At 41.3% G+C, this 17,631-nt stretch overlaps 1 protein-coding gene across 1 annotated transcript in view; it reads left to right on the forward strand.

Annotated features, from left to right (window-relative positions):
* Positions 1 to 17,631, forward strand: part of C8B (complement C8 beta chain) — a 42,720-nt gene that overhangs the window by 21,659 nt on the left and 3,430 nt on the right. Inside the window, exons 5-10 of the mRNA XM_081946492.1 lie at positions 1,488 to 1,620; positions 2,605 to 2,802; positions 4,161 to 4,401; positions 8,182 to 8,310; positions 9,664 to 9,827; positions 13,666 to 13,819. Coding sequence (XP_081802618.1) covers positions 1,488 to 1,620; positions 2,605 to 2,802; positions 4,161 to 4,401; positions 8,182 to 8,310; positions 9,664 to 9,827; positions 13,666 to 13,819 — 1,019 coding nt within the window. The remainder of the gene's footprint in view (positions 1 to 1,487; positions 1,621 to 2,604; positions 2,803 to 4,160; positions 4,402 to 8,181; positions 8,311 to 9,663; positions 9,828 to 13,665; positions 13,820 to 17,631) is intronic.

A 17,631-nucleotide genomic window follows, 5' to 3' on the forward strand; every position in this document is an offset into this window, starting at 1 on the left:
AGCTGATAGCCAGGCTTTGTTGGGGTATTTATTTATAGGGTGGAAATGTCCAGACCAAACATAATTTCTAATGTTGGATTTTCCCCCTTACCAGAGGGAGCCCCTTCTGGAGTACTGTGAAGTACAGTAGAAGCCATTTTACGGCAGTACAGTAGAAGTCATTTAAGGCACAACAGGCTATATCTTAACAGAACACATACCTCGAGGGGTATTAGGAGTGTCTTACCCCCACCATATTTTTTTACAGAGAATAAGTCATCTATGTACCAAGTTTGGTTGAAATTGCCCGAGGCGTTCCAGAGTTTTCCTGGAACACACACACACATTTAGATGATAGATAGATAGATAGATAGATAGATAGATAGATAGATAGATAGATAGATAGATAGATAGATAATAGATAGATAGATAGATAGATAGATAGATAGATAGATAGATGATAGATAGAGATTAAAGCCAAGAAATATTGATGACATATGAGTCTATAGCTATTGCATACCAGCTTTCCATGGAGTATTCACAAAACTATTCCATTATCACAATCTGTTTTTCAATGTATTAAATGTATGGGTGTTGTATACATATTTCACCAAATGATAAAATATGCAACGGGTGTAGGTATGCTGGTCTTGTATTCGGGTCTTTTCCCGTGTAAGATTGAGATTGTCTTGGCAACGTTTCAGCAAGGTCTCACTCGCCATCTTCAGGCTGGTGTTTTACGTTGCCAAGACAATCTCAATCTTGCACGGGAAAAGACCCGAATACAACAAGACCAGCATACCTACACCCGTGAAAATCTACGAAAACAAATATCTTACCTCTACGGGGAGGAAACCTTCCTGCTCACCAGGACCTACGAGAAACTTGAAGTCCGAAGATAGCAGCTCCGACCACGCTTAAAACACCAGCCTGAAGATGGCGAGTGAGACCTCGCCGAAACGTTGCCCAGACAATCTCAATCTTACATGGGAAAAGACCCGAATACAACAAGACCAGCATACACACACACACACACACACACACACACACTATTTTGCTCATTTTATGTGTACTGAACTGATTGTATGTTTAATCCCTTCTCACTCCTATGGGTGATATATGCCTTCCACACAGTCTGATCTTTACCAGAGAGGGTTTCGCAGAGTATTTTATGGCTTTCCATATTTTTTTTTCTTGCTTACCTTGTTCCTAATGTATTTCCTTTCCTTTTGTTTTGGTTACTATTAATTATAATTTTACTTTAATTGGAAAGATCGTTTTATTCAGGGTATATACTGAGAACAGAAAGCAATTCACAGTATTTCAGCTTTCTGTATCAAAGAATGAGTTCTTCTTCCTAGTGTCATTCCTGCGGTATGGGAGGGTCCACTTTAATTAGAGTCTAATGTTAGGTTACTAGTCCTACGTGCAGAACTAAAAAGGCGCTTTCTGCAGAATTTTAACTAATGTTCAAATCTATTGACTCCACCTGTATCTTTTATTCTCAGCTTTAATGCTTTCACAAACAATCTAGAAGGGGTGATTCTTGACTATAAATATTATGCAGGAGCATGTCGGCCACAACATATTGGTACTGTTGGTTTTAGAAAACCATACAATGTAGAAAGTTATTTGGCTGAGGTGAGTATCCCAGAATTAATTCTTACATTATTTTTTTAAAATTCCATAATCTTCACCAAGACTCAATTAAATTTTAAACCATTGATTTATTTAACTTATTTTAATACTAAATTCCTGATATTGATTTACTGTATATAATATATTAGATATGCTCTGTTTTAAAAAAAATCACTGCTCACTCCTACATTTTATTTTACATATAGTTGTTTTAGTTGGATTTCAAATGATTTGAGCCTTCCCAAATATTATCTGTTAAACTGTCACCCAGAAGGTGACTTCATAGATGCTTTGTTGGAACTAAGCATGCCCTTCTGTATATCCTTCCTATAGGGAATTAGGATCAGGTAAAATATTTTGAATAGAACATAGACAGGGCAGCACTCTTTGCAATTCTTAAACACCCGGAACAGATTTTGAAAAGCTCACGATGTTTCAGCTGGAACTAAGACTCAGTAAACATTTGCTGTGTGCAAATATACAGCTAATTTCGATTTTGAATAGGATTACTCTTCTAATTCTAACAACTTCTTTAGCAACTCCTATGAACAAATGATATTGCTACAATATTTGCATTCCTTATTGCACTAAGCCATATACAACCTACGTTTGAGGATAAATTATTTATGTAAAATTAAAATGATTAAAATCACAATGTGGTATATCCGTGAGTGGAAAACATGTTGCACAAATTATATTTACCTTAAGCAATCAATCAATAACATTGAGTAAGTTGGGGTACAACAGTAATCCATTAAAACTCAGGAGTAAAATTTCAGCAGATTTTGCCTTTATCTAAATATATTATTAAAATGTGTTGCTGTAGTTTCATTGTTTATCTATCTTCACCGCTGAATGTTCTGATCCTAATTATAGCATGTAACCTATTGTGGACTACTTTTCATTCTAAATTTTTCCTTTGTTCCTTCCTACATTTCAAACATGACACTTGAGATGTTATTTTTTTCCCCCTTGTTTTGTATTTAGACCAAAGGCAAATATGAATTTTCAATGACTGCGCACGAATCATATTCAAGTTTTGAACACAGCGTCTCCAGGGCAAAATCCAAAGAAGAAAGTTTTAGCTTTGGACTAACTATACCCCGCCTATTTCAATTTAGTTACAGTATGAATGACAAGCGATATCAAAAATTTGCTAGCAGGACAAAAAGATTTTCTTCAACGGTAAACTTTTCTTGTGTTTCTTCTTAGGCTCTTATTTTAGTTTGCTCAATGCGCACACTTAGAATTAGAATTAAAATATGAGCGGTAGAAAACCATGTAACTTTTTTTTTAAATTATGAAATGCAAGATGTTTTTTATTCCGGGGTTCATATATTTTACTTACAGCGAGCAATGCCAGACAATCTCCATCTGTAGCTATAGTGTGTCATCTCTTTCTGCACTTATAAAAATGTTTACTTTAGATCCTGTAAATGGAGGTACTTAGATAATTTATTTTGTACTCTAGGGGGAAAGAAACAGGATATAATCTAATAAATAAATCACAAAAATATTCATAAGGTATAGAGGTTGTTAAATTTAGCATTTATTGTACATGGGCATATTCGTCTGGATAACATTTTTTGCAAAGGAACCACTGGCTTCCCCCCCCCCCCAATTTTTTTTTCATTTGAAAAAGTTGGCAAGGGGCATGGCAGTGATATGAAAATATGTTTGAAATGATGGGGGCCAGATTGGAACTAATTCTAGAACCCTCTTTTAAAGCCTGGCGGTTTAATAAATAAAATAACTGTGTTGTGCCTTATGAGAGCTTTCGCGGGGGGGGGGGGTGGAATCTTGTCAAAGCAAATTCACACAAAAATGGGGCTGTAAAAGACTGGGTGTGGTGCAGGATTATCGTGGAACCATCACTTTGTAATTTAAAATTGAAGTGCCAATATCTAGAATCAAACTCAGTTTCACTCTACATATAGCAGGGGTGTCCAAACTTGGGAACTTTAAGACTTGTGGACTTCAACTCCCAGAATTCCCCAGCCAGCATGGCTGGCTGGGGAATTCTGGGAGTTGAAGTCCACAAGTCTTCAAGTTCTCAAGTTTGGACACCCCTGACATATAGGGTTCTAACAAACATTTAACAGTATAACAACATATAGCCCTCAATCTCCCACCACAATTGAGCCCAACATTTCTGTTGTGAAGTGAGTTTTGCGACCGTTCAACATTTGTTAAGCGAACGTTATGGCCATTCTTGCCACAGTTGTTAAGTGAATCACTGCAGTTGATAAGTTAGTAACCCAGGTGTTAAGCTTCCCCCATTGAGCTTGCTTGTCAGAAGGTTTCAAAAGGTGTTCACATGCCCTTGGGACACAGCAAAGGTCATAAGTATGAACCCATGGTCAAGGATCTGAATTTTGATCACATGATCATGAGGATGTTTCAAAGGTCACAACTGTGGAAAATGGTCACAAGTCACACTTTTCAGTGCCGTTGTAACTTTGAATGGTCATGTTTGTTACAAACTGTTGTAAGTTGAGGACTACCTGTAGTTAATGTAAATCTCTTCTGATGCTTTCCTTTAGTCTAGCAGGTTTGTCCATGCACAAGCAGAACTGGAAGTTGCTCAATATAAACTGAAGAGACAGGACCTGATGCTTCACTCTGAGTTCTTCCAGAGGATCCTTCGGTTGCCTCTGGTGTATAGCTATGGAGAATATCGTGATCTTTTCAGAGATTATGGAACACATTACATCACTGAAGCAACTCTTGGTGGAACTTATGAATATACTTTGATCATGAATAGTAATGAGCTGGAGAAGGAAGGTAGGATTGAGGGCACCACATTGTCCATTAACTGTATGGTTTATGTTGAGTTTTTGAAAGGTTTTATCTTCTCTTGCAAACGCACGTTCAAATTTAACATGGCTCAACGTGGTACAAAATGAATTCATTGAATTATGGGTTTGGGTTAATTAAGTTTCCATTGTTCTATGAGTTTTTGTTAGTTTGACCATTCTAGAGGGACTGATTGCTGGATTCTTGCAAAAATGGGACCACTTAAAATCCATCCCACTTCCTTGTTTTTTTTTAAATCTAATACATTGATATCATCTGTCCCTTTTGATTTGATAGTTATACATTGTGTAAATTGTGTGAAGTGGCACCACCTAAATGAATATCTGGTAACAAACTTTACTTCCCATTGTATAAAAAAAAGCCCAGAAAATAGTAAGAGTATATGTCCCCTTGTTTAATTCCTCCCAAAAAGGCATTTTTCTGCCAGAACTTTTACAAATGCTCTCATGTTGTGTTTGTGGACTTCTTTTCCAAGAAAGACTGACCAGTTGCATGCCACTGGAATTTTGTCACTGGAGAAAAAAAAATTAACAGATTTTAATCCTCTCAAATTATTGAACTGATTTTGGGTTTTGGCTTTCATGAAGACACCATCTGTTTTTTTTTAAAAAAAAAATGTAATTGAATCATAGTATATTGAGGCAAGCTATTTTAGCCATCTCAACCACAACTGAGTTAGGGGAATCAATTTTAGACAGCTTCATATCCAGGGAGCAATAGGCAGCTGATAGAAAATTTGGCTGTTACAATGTTCAACTATCAGCTTCCGTTCTTCACCATCCAGTCAGAACTGAAGAACATCTTGGATGAGAAGCAAAACATCTTCAAAGAAAAACAAGAAAGTCCAGTTGCCTTTTGAAAAGGCATCTTTGGGACAACCAGGACCTGGATGACAGAGAATCTCCACAGACAACAGTTAGTTGGCTGAGTAATAAGTCACCTAAAAGCTGGATCCTATGCAGGGGTGGGCTTCAAAAATTTCAGCAATAGGTTCTCTGCCTGGTTGCTGGATGGGCGTGACCATGGTGGGCATGGCCTAGTCAGCCTCCTGCACCGCGGTGGAGGCAGTGGGGGACATTTTTGCCTTCCACAGGCTCCGGAGGCTTTCCTCAAGTCTCTGGGAGCACAAAACCTGCCTCCCCCGGGCTCCAGACACTGGAAACGGACCCATTTCTGCCCTTCCAGAACTTCTGGGAGGCTCATTTTTCCACCTCTCCAAGCTTCCATGCGGGCCCTGCACTTACCTCACATCCAAAACGGGCCTCATGGAGAGTCTTGGGAGGGGAGAGGAGGGGAGTGGGGGCAGCCAGGAGTGGGATTTGGAGGTTCTCCAAACTGGTCAAAACATTAGCTACAGGTTCTCCCGAAGCAGCCCACCCCTGATCCTACGTCATTCAGGATTTTGGGGGATGCATACCACTGGAGATTATTATCATTTAGAAATTCTTTTAAAAACATGTATATGAGTTGAGAACATCCCTTTGGGACAATTATGTGATTAACGCAAGTGAGAAAACTTGAAAGTTCAACAACACCTTTACCAAACATTCTAAGACTGGCACTTTTTCTTTTCTGAAAGCATCCAGATTGTGCACATCTCGGAAACAGTAAATAATTGACTAGAATGAGTCCCCTATCTAATGTTACCCTTACAGGGTGATGGATGCTGCCTTTACAAGGCTAGTGTTCTCTGCACAGATCAAACAGAGCTCTGGGCTGTTAATCAATAGCTTCAGTCCCTTGTTTACCCATTGGCAAAGGGAAGTTGACAAACCATCTGTACAAGCCCTCCTCTGTAAACCATGCTTCTCAGCAAGGGGAATTTCCCTGGGGGCCGAGAGTATAGATGCTAAGTTTTATTACCCCTATGAGTTTTTGCCTCCTAGGGAGGAAAAAACACTGGGCTGAAAAGCATGTTAAGTTATGGGCTTTCTTTACTTATTTATTTTATTTATTCATAACATTTATAGACTGTTCATCTTACCTCAAGGTAACTTTGGACAGTTTACAACCAAAACAATAAAATTATATAAATTAAAAACATTAATAAGGTAAAGATAAAGATTCCCCTTGCAAACATGTGCCAGTTGTTCCTGACTCTAGGGCCTGGTACTCATCTTCATTTCAAAGCCGAAGAGCCAGCGCTGTCCAAAGACATTTCCGTGGTCATGTGGCCGGCATGACTAAATGTCGAAGATGCATGGAACACTGTTACCTTCCCACCAAAGGTGGTTTATATTTTTCTATTTGGATTTTTTTACATGCTTTCAAACTGCTGGCAGAAGCTGGGACAAGTAATGGGAGCTCACTCCACTATACGGCGCAAGGGATTCGAACTGCCAAACTGCCGACTTTTCTGATCGACAAGCTCACCTTATTAGCCACTGAGCCACCACATCCCATTAAAATATAAGTTAATACAAAATCCAAAACATTAAAAGATGGGAAGGGAGGGAATAGGATGAAGCAGATGTGGGATCCGTTGTTAATCGATCAACCGTTCAATCAACCATGGATCAACCAATTGATATTCCGCATTGGAACCCCAAGTGTTTTCATTAGTAATTAATAAAGAAGTAGTACTGTATTCCTCTACCGTAGCATTTAAATCTGAACAGTGAAGCACAAGCGGTCCTTCCTTATGTGATAGCTTTTCACAAGAGTAATAAATGAATGAACCTTCATATGTTATGGTTGAACTGAGAAGACTCCTCCATTCCAGAGGACCGGAACTAGTTTTCAATTACAATTCCTGAAAATTGAGCTGTAAGACTGGGGCTTGAGGGGGGATCCCGATTCAGATCCACAAGATCAGCCATGGAAACATATTTGGTGATTTGGGGGGCAGTTCACTCTCTTCACCCTAACCTACCTCACACGTTACAACTATGGGGGTAAAAAGAAGGTCATTTCTACATTGCTGCCTTGAACTCCTATATCAGTGATGGCGAACCTATGGCACGGGTGCCACAGGTGGCACGCGGAGCCATTTGTGAGGGCACACGAGGTGCTGCCCTGGCATGTGCGCGCTGTCCAGCTGAGTTCACCCTTTTTTAAAGCCATTTTTCGTCCTCCCCGAAGGCCCTCCGGAGGCTTCATGAGCTTCCTTGTAGCCTCCGGAGCGCAAAAAACCGGCCCTACGGGCAAACCAGAAGTTCAGGAACGGTTCTGGTTTGCTCGGAGGGTCGTTTTGACTGCTCCGGAGGCTTTAGAGAAGCGTCCTGAAGGTCCCTCAAGCCTTTGGAGCACTCAAAACGAGTCTCCGAGCAAACCGGAAGTTACTTCCCTTCTGGTTTGCTCGGAGGGTCGTTTTGACTGCTCCAGAGGCTTCAGGAAAGCTCCCTGAAGTTCCCTCAAGCCTCCGGAGGGTTCCCGGGGTGGGTGGGGGAGGCTGTTTCCACCCTCCCCAGGCTCCTATAAGGCCTCTGGAGCCTGGGGAGGGCAAAAAAAGCATGCAAAAAATGGGGGGGAGCACCTGTAGTGCGCACAAGCGCATTGGGGGGGTGGCACATTGCATTATGGGTGCAGCACACCCGCACACTATCCCCCTGCGCTCCCCCCACATATGGCACGTGAGCCAAAAAAGGTTCGACAGTGCTGTCCTATATTGAAAGCAGAACACTAAGGTAACCTCAAAGCAAATATGTGGATATGAGATTGCAAATTAAGGGAAGTTCAGTCCTTCAAACTGCTTAGATTCTGAATGCAAGGTGATGTTTTTAATGCATATTTATTCTGTTTTCAAAGGATACAACTTCAGAGATGTTCAAGCTTGTACACAAAATGGAGTTAAAGTTGGCGTAACTATTAAAGAAGTTAGTGTATCAGCAGGAATAACTGTTGGAGGGTGTAATGCCATTTTAAAAGAAATTGGAGGTGAGGCTGTAACCATCAAGTAAATGTCCCATGTCTGTCTGTCTCTCTCTCTCTCTCTCTCTCTCTCTCTCTCTCTCTCTCTCTCTCTCTCTCTCTCTCTCTCTCTCTCTCTCTCATCTCTCTTATCTCTCTCTCTCTCTCTCTCTATCTATCTATCTATCATCTATCTATCTATCTATCTATCTATCTATCTATCTATCTATCTATCTATCTATCTCTGTCATCTATCTATCTATCTCTGTCATCTATCTAATATCCATCCATCCATCCATCCATCCATCCATCCATCCCTGTCTGTCCGTCCATCCATCCATCCATCCATCCATCCATCCATCCATCCATCCATCTATCTATCTATCTATCTATCTATCTATCTATCTCTATCACCTATCTACCCATCTACCTACCTACCTATCTCTATACCTCCAGTACTATCTCTATCTCTATCATGTCTGTCTGTCTGTCTGTCTGTCTGTCTGTCTGTCTACCTCATCAACAGTTGCAATTATCCCATACCTTCCTGCATAGGATAATTCTAGATTTCTGCCATTTGGAAACCTAATAGTTCCAAACCAGAGTGCAGGTAATCCCTGATTTACTACACAATCGAGCCCAAAATTACTGTTTCCTACACAAGACAGTTGTTAATTAAGTTCAAGTAAGTGCTGCCCCATTTTACAGCCTTTCTTGTCATAGTTGTTAAGTGAATCACTGCATTTAAGTGAATCTGGCTTCTCTCATTGACTTTGCTTGCCAGAAAATGGCTAGGAAAGTTACAAATGATGATCACAGTCAAAATGTCATCAATACAGGCCAGTCGTCAAGTGCCCAAATTTTGATCATGTGACTGTGGAGATGTTGTACTAGTCATAAGTCTGAAAACCAAGTTACTTTTTTCAATGCCGCAATGTAACTTTGAATGGTCACTAGACAAACGGTTATAAGTCAAGGACTAGTTAGCTGTACTATCGATCTACATATATCTGTCAACAGTATCAGCCTGCTATTTGGAGCACAACCAAAGCATGATCTGCACCATTATGTCAGGCAATAGCAATAGCACTTAGACTTATATACCGCTTACATACAGTGTTTTACAGCACTCTCTGAGCAGTTTGCAATGTCAGCCTATTGCCCCCAACAACCTGGGTCCTCATTTTATCAACCTCTGAAGGATGGAAGGCTGAGTCAACCTTGAGCCCTGTCAGGATCAAACTCCTGGAGTGAGCAGTGAGCTAGCCAGTAGTACTGTATTCTAACCCCTGCGCCACCACGGCAGTTCAGATCTTGACATCAAAAGTGTTAAAGACACATTGAAATCTCTAAACCGATGCTTTGTCTCTTTTCCCACAGATACCACATCAGAAAAGAAATTTGTGGAAGACTTTATTGCTCTTATCCGTGGAGGGGCCAGCGAACACATTACAGCACTTGCAAACAAAGACTTGCCCAATGCGGAACTGATGCAGGAGTGGGGAGACGCTGTTCAGTACAACCCAGAGATCATCCGAATGAAGGTTGGTTAAAACATTCGTTCCACACCATTAACCAGCCACAGGATATTCAGGAGAGGGGGAAAAATATAGGTGGGTGGGGATTCCCGGTGGTGCAGTGGTTAGAATGCGGTATTGCAGGCAAACTTTGCTCACAGCCTGGATTTCAATTCTGAAGGGCTCAAGATTGACTCGGCCTTCCATCCTTCCAGATCAGTAAAATGGGACTCAGGTTGTTGGGGGCAATATGCTGACACTGTAAACTGCTCAGAGAGTGCTGTAAAGCTGGGGTCCCCAACCCATAGGCCATGGCCCATCTTGAGCTGTTTGGAACCAGGGCATAAAGTGGTGAGCAAGAGCACTTGTACTCCATTTGCACAAACGGTGGGCGCAAGCTTGCCTGCCACTCAAACGGAATCTTTCCCTCTGCCCCCCTGCCAGTCTGCAAAGATGGAAATATTTGAGAACTCTGCTGTAGAACACTAAGGGGTGGTATATAAACCTAAATCCTTGATGGGGAATCTATGGCACGCATGCCACAGGTGGCACACACAGCTCTCTCTGCGGGCATGCCAGCCTTTGCCCCAGCCCAGCTCAGCTGCGGATGTGCCTCCTGCCAGCCAGCTGGTCTTCAGGCCTGCTGCACATGCACAGGGGCAGGGTGCATGCAGGGGACACACGTGTCTATGCATGGGGAACAGACGTATGCATGGAGGGGAACTTGCATTGCTTTTTGGGGCCTCGCACAGCACCCCTGTGCCTTGTTTTGGCTTTCAGTTTGGTGCAGGAGACCTTCCAAATCCAAAACAGGGCTCAGGAGGCTCTGCACGAGGCTCCCCATACCCTGTTTTGGGCCTGGAAAGCCTCCTGCATCAATCCGGAAGCCAAAAAATGGGCAGTGGGGACAGGGTGCGTGCATGGGGGTGGGGGTGGGGGAGTCCTTTTGTTGAATGCTTTTGCCAAAGCCTTTCGGGATCTAAGCCAATGGGTATGCTTCCTGTAGTAGGAGTGGAGATCAAATAAGAAATCTGTAATCGGTCCAAATTTGAACACAATAAACTTGCCTGATTTCCAAATCTATTGACGCTATTGAACAAATAAGGAAATCAGCTGATGTCCTTTGGAAAAGAAACAATTCTATATACTTTTTATTTTGGGAAAAAAAAAGGCAGCAAGAAATCGTACTTAATTCTTGAAGAGGCAATATAGAAAGCATTTTAATCCAACGAGGGGGAAATGCATAGATTTCACAGTATTTGAAACACGAGTCCAATGAACAAGTTCTGTCTCAAATGCACTGGGCTGTATGACTAAAATACACTCCTTTAGGGTTGTTACCTATTGCTTTAACCGATTTTTGTCTACTGAGAGTTTGTCATTTAATTTGCCTAAGCCTACATGTAATCAGAAAAAGGAAGCAGAGGCAATTAAATGCAATAGAAAATGTTCCCAAGCTGGGAATATTCCGATTCTGGAAAAGAATTAGACAAGACTTTTAGAAAATGAAATTATGTTCAGGAAGTCGCTGAATATTTAGCATAACATCAAGGTTGCTCTCCTTTCAAGCAGACTGTTGCTTGCGTGGATTGTCCATTTTGGTTTGAAGACTCGAATCAAAGGTGATTCAACCAAAACTGTGAAAGGAAACCTAATAATAAATCAAACAGTTGAACCCAATTAGGGGATCAAACTGGAAATCTGTGGATTTCCAGACAAACAATTCCGACACTTTTGTCTGGGCATTCAGAAGAAGCTCTTTCTCCAAATTGGAAATTTGAATTGATCCAGTTCATTTTGTACTTCTGAATCAAACTTGGCCACTATTTGTGGTGGCTACTTACAGACAGATACTCTTCTTGGAAGAAGATTATAAGCGGATGGACCGAAGTGATGTATAATTAATTCTGATTGATTCAAATGCTGCAGCATTTTTTTTTAAAAAAGAAATTTACAATTAATCAATATGTCCTGAGATCACAGAAGATTATTGGGGAAGAAAAAATTCGAATGCTTATTCGCAGCTGCAAACATCTTGTTGTCAATGCTTTTGAGTTTGGCTGGGGCATCACATGACAATTATAGACAATTATTTCAATACTGCAAAAGAAGATCTAGTCATTAATACTGCAGCACACTGTGTCCTCTGTATCACTGTATTGTCAGGCATGATCTCAGTAGCTGGTGTTATCTTTCATACAACCTTCCATCCAGGGGTGGGATTCAGCCGGTTCGGGTGAAATGGATGTTAATTTTACATCTGCTTCGCTGAACCGGTAGTTGAAAGAATTAGCTGCCCCCCCCCCCCCCAAGGAGTCTCCATGCGGCCCATTTTGTAAGCCAGATAAGTGCAGGGCCTGCATGGAGGCTCTTGGAGAGCGAAAAACAGGCCTCCTGGAAGTTTCTGTCCTTCGGAGGACCTCCGGATCCCAGGGGAGGACGCTTTCACCCTCCCAGAGGCTCAAGGAAAGCCCCCTCCCCACTGTGGCAAAGGAGGCTGAGTAGGCCACGCCCACCATGCCCATGCCCAACCAGCAACTGGGTGGAGAACAGGTTGCTAAATTTTTTCAGTCCCACCCCTGCTTCCACCTTATGTTCCAGTCTGTGACTTTACCAACAAAATATGCTTTACACAGGATGCTGTAAAAACAACTGATACTCCTTGCCCAGTAAACGGAGGTGATCAGGCCACCTTAAAAGCACAATATTTTTTCAATTAATTAATTAATTAATTAATTAATTTATTTATTCATTCATTCATTCATTCATTCATTCATTCATTCATTCATTCATTCATTCATTTATTTATTCCATTTATACTGTCGTCCATCTCACATTCATGAAATTTTATACGAGCGTAGCTCCACATTTCTCTCTCGGCATCTATTTTAAATTAATGGTAGGAGATGGTCAGTTGTGTTTGCATGGCTTCACAGGAATGAGTAACTGCTACACTCCAAAAGAGATCACCCTGGTGGATTTACTGCTTCAGTCCCTTTAGGATGTTTGAGCTCCGATGATGTCTGGTACTTTCTGGCACTAATGCTCCCATGAAAGTTTAACATAGACCATTAGTGGAATTAATCACTTCTGCATGTCAGTTCTAATGTGCTGTCATTGGGTCAAGTCTCAATCCACCCACAAAGGATGAAGTTGTCTTCATCGCCATTGCTTAGAGGGAAGTCTCGTATGTCTTGGTTAGGAAAAGCCTGTATCTGAAACCTGTGGAAACCTCCATCTCTTATCACAAACTATTTATTTAGTACAAAATTTGTTTGTGGCCCATTTCACCACAAGGTGATTCTGGGTTGGTTACAATAAACTTTATTGAGCTTTCTGGTCCATATCTTCTGACTGGACATACTTAGAGATATTTGCAGGGGTGGGATTCAAAAGTTTTAGCAACCAGCTCTCTGCCCAGTTGCTGGGTGGGTGTGGCCTCCTTGGCCTCCTGCACCACGGTGTGTATGTGGAGTATTTTCATCCTTCCCAGGCTTCAGAGGCTTTCCTCGAACCTCCAGGAGGGTGAAAATGACCTTCCCGGGGCTCCGGAGGCCTTCTGGAGGCCAGAAATGGGCCAATTTCTGGACTTCTGGAACTTCTGTGAGGCCCATTTTTTGCCCTAACAGAGCCTCCCTGTGGGCCGTGCACTTACCTGGCATTCAAAATGAGCCACATGGAGACTCCTGGGAGGGGAGGGGAGGGATAGGCAGGGCCAGCCAGTCTTTGCAACTACCAGTTTGGCGAACCAGATGTAAAATTAGCATCCGGTTCACCCAAACTGGTCTGAACTGGCTGAATCCCACCTCTGAATATTTGTGCAAACACAGAAGAGATGAACAGGCCCTCTCTCTGCTCTTGATAGGTGGAACCTCTTTACAATTTGATTACTGCAAATACTTTTGCCAATGCTGCTACGCTGAAACAAAACATGAAGCTTGCTCTCGAGGAATTCCATCAGGAAACAAGTAACTGTGGATGCGCTCAGTGCCAGGGCAACGGAACCCCATTTTTGAAAGGTAAGTTGTGACCTCTGACGATTTGTCTAATATGCGCGATGAAAATGCAGTTTGCTTTAGTTTCCTTCAACTTTCTCCTTGTTCCCATCCACTATGAGAAGTAAGATATTTCTCTAAATGTCACAATTGTTTCACTGGCAGCCTAGCAAGATAAGAAACTTTACCATTTGGCAAGTATAATGGAATCTTAATCATTTACATTTAAGAATGTCTCTTCCAACCCAATTAGGCATTAAACACAGCATTGCAATCTGCTTAAAATCTCTTTCGGAAATAACTTTGCTACGTTTACTAGCACACCAGCTCTCTGGCCATTAATTAGTGTTTCTCCCATCTCTTGGAAGAGGAAATGCCATCTGCAACTTGCTAAAAATGGTTATTGTGATCATTACAGGAGATTCTGCACGGGGTGTTCTCCCCTGTTTCCAGGGGGAAGAAATCACTTCTGAATTGTGGCTAGAAAAGGCAAAGCTGGATTAAGGGGCAGACAGATGTTTTGTAAATATGTTGTATGGGTTGATTGATTGATTGATTGATTAAATTTATATGATGCCCATCTCACTATTAAGCGGCTTTGGGTGACTGACAATGTCAAAAATAGCAGTGAACAACAATTGGAAAAATAAAGCATTAAAAACATTAGGCATTAAAAGTTAAAACAATCAAAATTAACCACTTTAGAAGAATGCAGATACAAACGTCCAATGAGTAAACAGAATGGAGGTAGAATCTTCTCTTATTCTACTTGCCACCTTCAGAATGGGATGCCCTGGTCAGGATCTGAGGCAGTGGGATTCAACAATTTTAACAACCAGTTCTTTGTCTGGTTGCTGAGTGGGTGTGCCTTGGATGCGGCTGCAGGAAGAGATGCTCACCTTTCTTCCTGGTGCAAAGCTAGGTCTTGTGAGTGTGTAAAAGAACAGAATTAGTAAAATTGGCACCAAAATACTACTCTGCATTACCATTGTAGTCTCCTGGCTAATGTAACAGTGGTATATGCTAATAATAATCCCATTGGAGTAACACAGTTCTTCAGATAGTTTGCACTAGAGGTGGTATTCAGCAGATTCTGATCAGTTCTGGAGAACTGGTAGCGGAAATTTTGAGAAGTTCAGAGACTCGGGAAATACCACCTCTGACTGAACCTGACCCCATCTATTCTCTGCCTCCTGAGTCCCAGCTGATCAGGAGGGAATATGGATTATACAGTATCCTTCCCCTGCCATGGCTACCAAGCCATGGCCACCAAGCCACGCCCACAGAACCGGTAGTAAAAAAAATGAATCCCACCACTGGTCTGAACCTATGCCAGAAAGGGCTTTAAAGATAATAGCCAACAATAACTTGAACTGGACCTGGAAGCAGACTGGTAACCAGCATAGTTCATGCAACCGTCATGTTTCATGGGCACCCTTGAACATACTAAAACTATTTGCCCTGATACATTTTGTGGAGTTGTAGCTTCTGAATACACTTCAAGTGTAACTGGGGGAACATAGAGGAAGCTAACTTTGCTAAGCACAGAGAAGGAAGGCTGGTATCTCAATCTAATCAGCTCCTTCCACTTATAACTACAACACAGGGAGAAATTTTCCCAATGATGCCTTGTGGAAGACCTTGATATCTCAAGCCAATTCTTATCCCAGGACAAAGGAATGGAGACATAGAATGCTACCTTTAGCCAGCTTAGCTTCTTTGTCCCCCTAAACTGAACAGCTGTGAATCTTCAGTCTCACCTCTATAAGTTACAGTGTCCTTCTACCTACTTATCTACCTACTGGAATGACTAAGACCATTTGTTTCTGAGTTGCCTTTGCAAACACTGCCCAGTTGGCTGAATTAAATGACTTTCCCTGCACGGTTGCTTTTATGGACAATCTTTAACCATGGAAACACAATGGTTTAAAACTACTGTATTTTTCGGAGTATAAGATACACCTTTTTCCCTAAAAAAAAAAAGGCTGAAAATCTAGGTGTATCTTATCCACTGAATACAGCATTTTGGCCTCCTGAAACCCTGCTCCCTTTGCAAAAATGGCTGTGCAAAGCCTTTAGGAGGCTTCCAAAGTGCACCTGGAGGGCAGAAATGAGGAAAAAACAGGTTATTTCCCCCCCCCCTCCGGGAGCACTCTATAAGCCTCCTAAAGACTATGCATGTCCTTTTTTTTGACAAAAATGGGCCTGTTTTTTGCAACAAAACTGGCTGTTTTTTGCTCATTTTTGTCCCTCCAGCACCCAGGAGCACTCTACAAGCCTCCTAAAGGCTATGCATGCCCTTTCTTTGACAAAAAACAGGCCCATTTTGCTAAAACGGGCCATTTTTGGGAGGTCTGCAGAGAGCAAAAGCTATTTTTTGAAATTTGCCTCTTCAAAATCTTGGTGCGTCTTATACTCTGGTACGTCTTATACTCCGGAAAATACAGTAGACACTAAATCAGAATGTGGACCACTGCTCCCTTTCAGTGCTTTTTATTTCTGTTGTGTTATTCAGCAAATAATCCACAGCTCTTCCTTAGCAGGCTGGAGATGTGAAGCAGCTTTCAGCCATCCCTAGGTGTCCTACATCCTTTTCTCTGTGTCTTTCTCAGTGTGTGTTTTCTATGCCAATCTATGTATATTCTATTCTTTTCTATATGTATCTTTGACAAGCCAAATCCTCTTTTCTCTTCATCTTTGTAGCCCATTCTATAAATAGGTTGGGCTACATTTTTCTATGGGCAGGGCGCCCCACTTAATTTTTTATTATAATTTTGGGTGCCTGCCTCTGAGAATATTAGATCAGCAGGGTTAACATTTTTGGCTTTTGGAGGGCATGAAAAGCTTTGATGATGGTGCTATTAGTGAAAACTGGTGTGTGAAGAGTGTACACTCTTGGGAAATTGAAGGAGATTCAAATCACGTTTGGGGTACATGTATCCGTAGATTGACTATCTTGGCTCAAAGTGATTGGTGACATGTTATATATGAACTGATATTTATTACATAATTAGAGCTGATGTATTTCCCGTCTCTGCTGTTGGATTTCATGCCAGTCATATTAATGAAATTATATCTGCCCTAATATTATTGTTATGTTTTATCTAATTTAATTATTCTTAAATGTGCAGTTGAGAAGTTGAAGAGATTGAAGGTTTTAGAAATAAAGCCAATATCATTCTGTTAGATCTATGCTGTTTTTTCCCAGAAGGTTTGATAACCTCAACCATTCGACTCTTTTTTATAATTCTGAGCAAGCAGCAATGTTAAAACACTATGTCTAAAAAAATACCTTCTTAAGTAGATTACCCAACATCATTTGGGGCACATAAATTTCGGCTGCCTTTCTGCTTCCCAGAAAACTTTGAAAATATTTAACTTAGCAAATGGAGAAATCATGTACAACGATGCATTCATTTTCAATTCATTCAGATGTAATTATATTTAAATTGAAATCAGATTGAAGGATTTTGTTTTCCTGGCTCCAACCACTTCTTGAAGTAAGTTCTTCACTCTATCCCAGCACGACACTCAAAAACCAAGTGCAACCCTTAACCCCGCAAAGTCTTGCTTACTCTGTGTGTGGTTTCTGGATCATTGGATATGTGGCTCTGCGACAGATAAACATTGTGTGCAATTTTTATTTTTACTGAGCTGCAGATAGGAAAGATGCATTCCCTGGGTTCCTTTGCTCAAGTGTGATTAGACGCACAAAGGAACAAATTCCTCGTGTGTCTAATCACACTTGGCCAAATAAAGTATTCAATTCAATTCAATTCGATACCATGTCATCTATCGTCTTTGTGATAACCGTATCTTTGGGCAGGACTGGAATG

The sequence above is a fragment of the Natrix helvetica genome, assembly GCF_964273705.1.
Source record: "Natrix helvetica genome assembly, chromosome: 3".
NCBI classification, from domain to species: Eukaryota; Metazoa; Chordata; class Lepidosauria; order Squamata; family Natricidae; genus Natrix; species Natrix helvetica.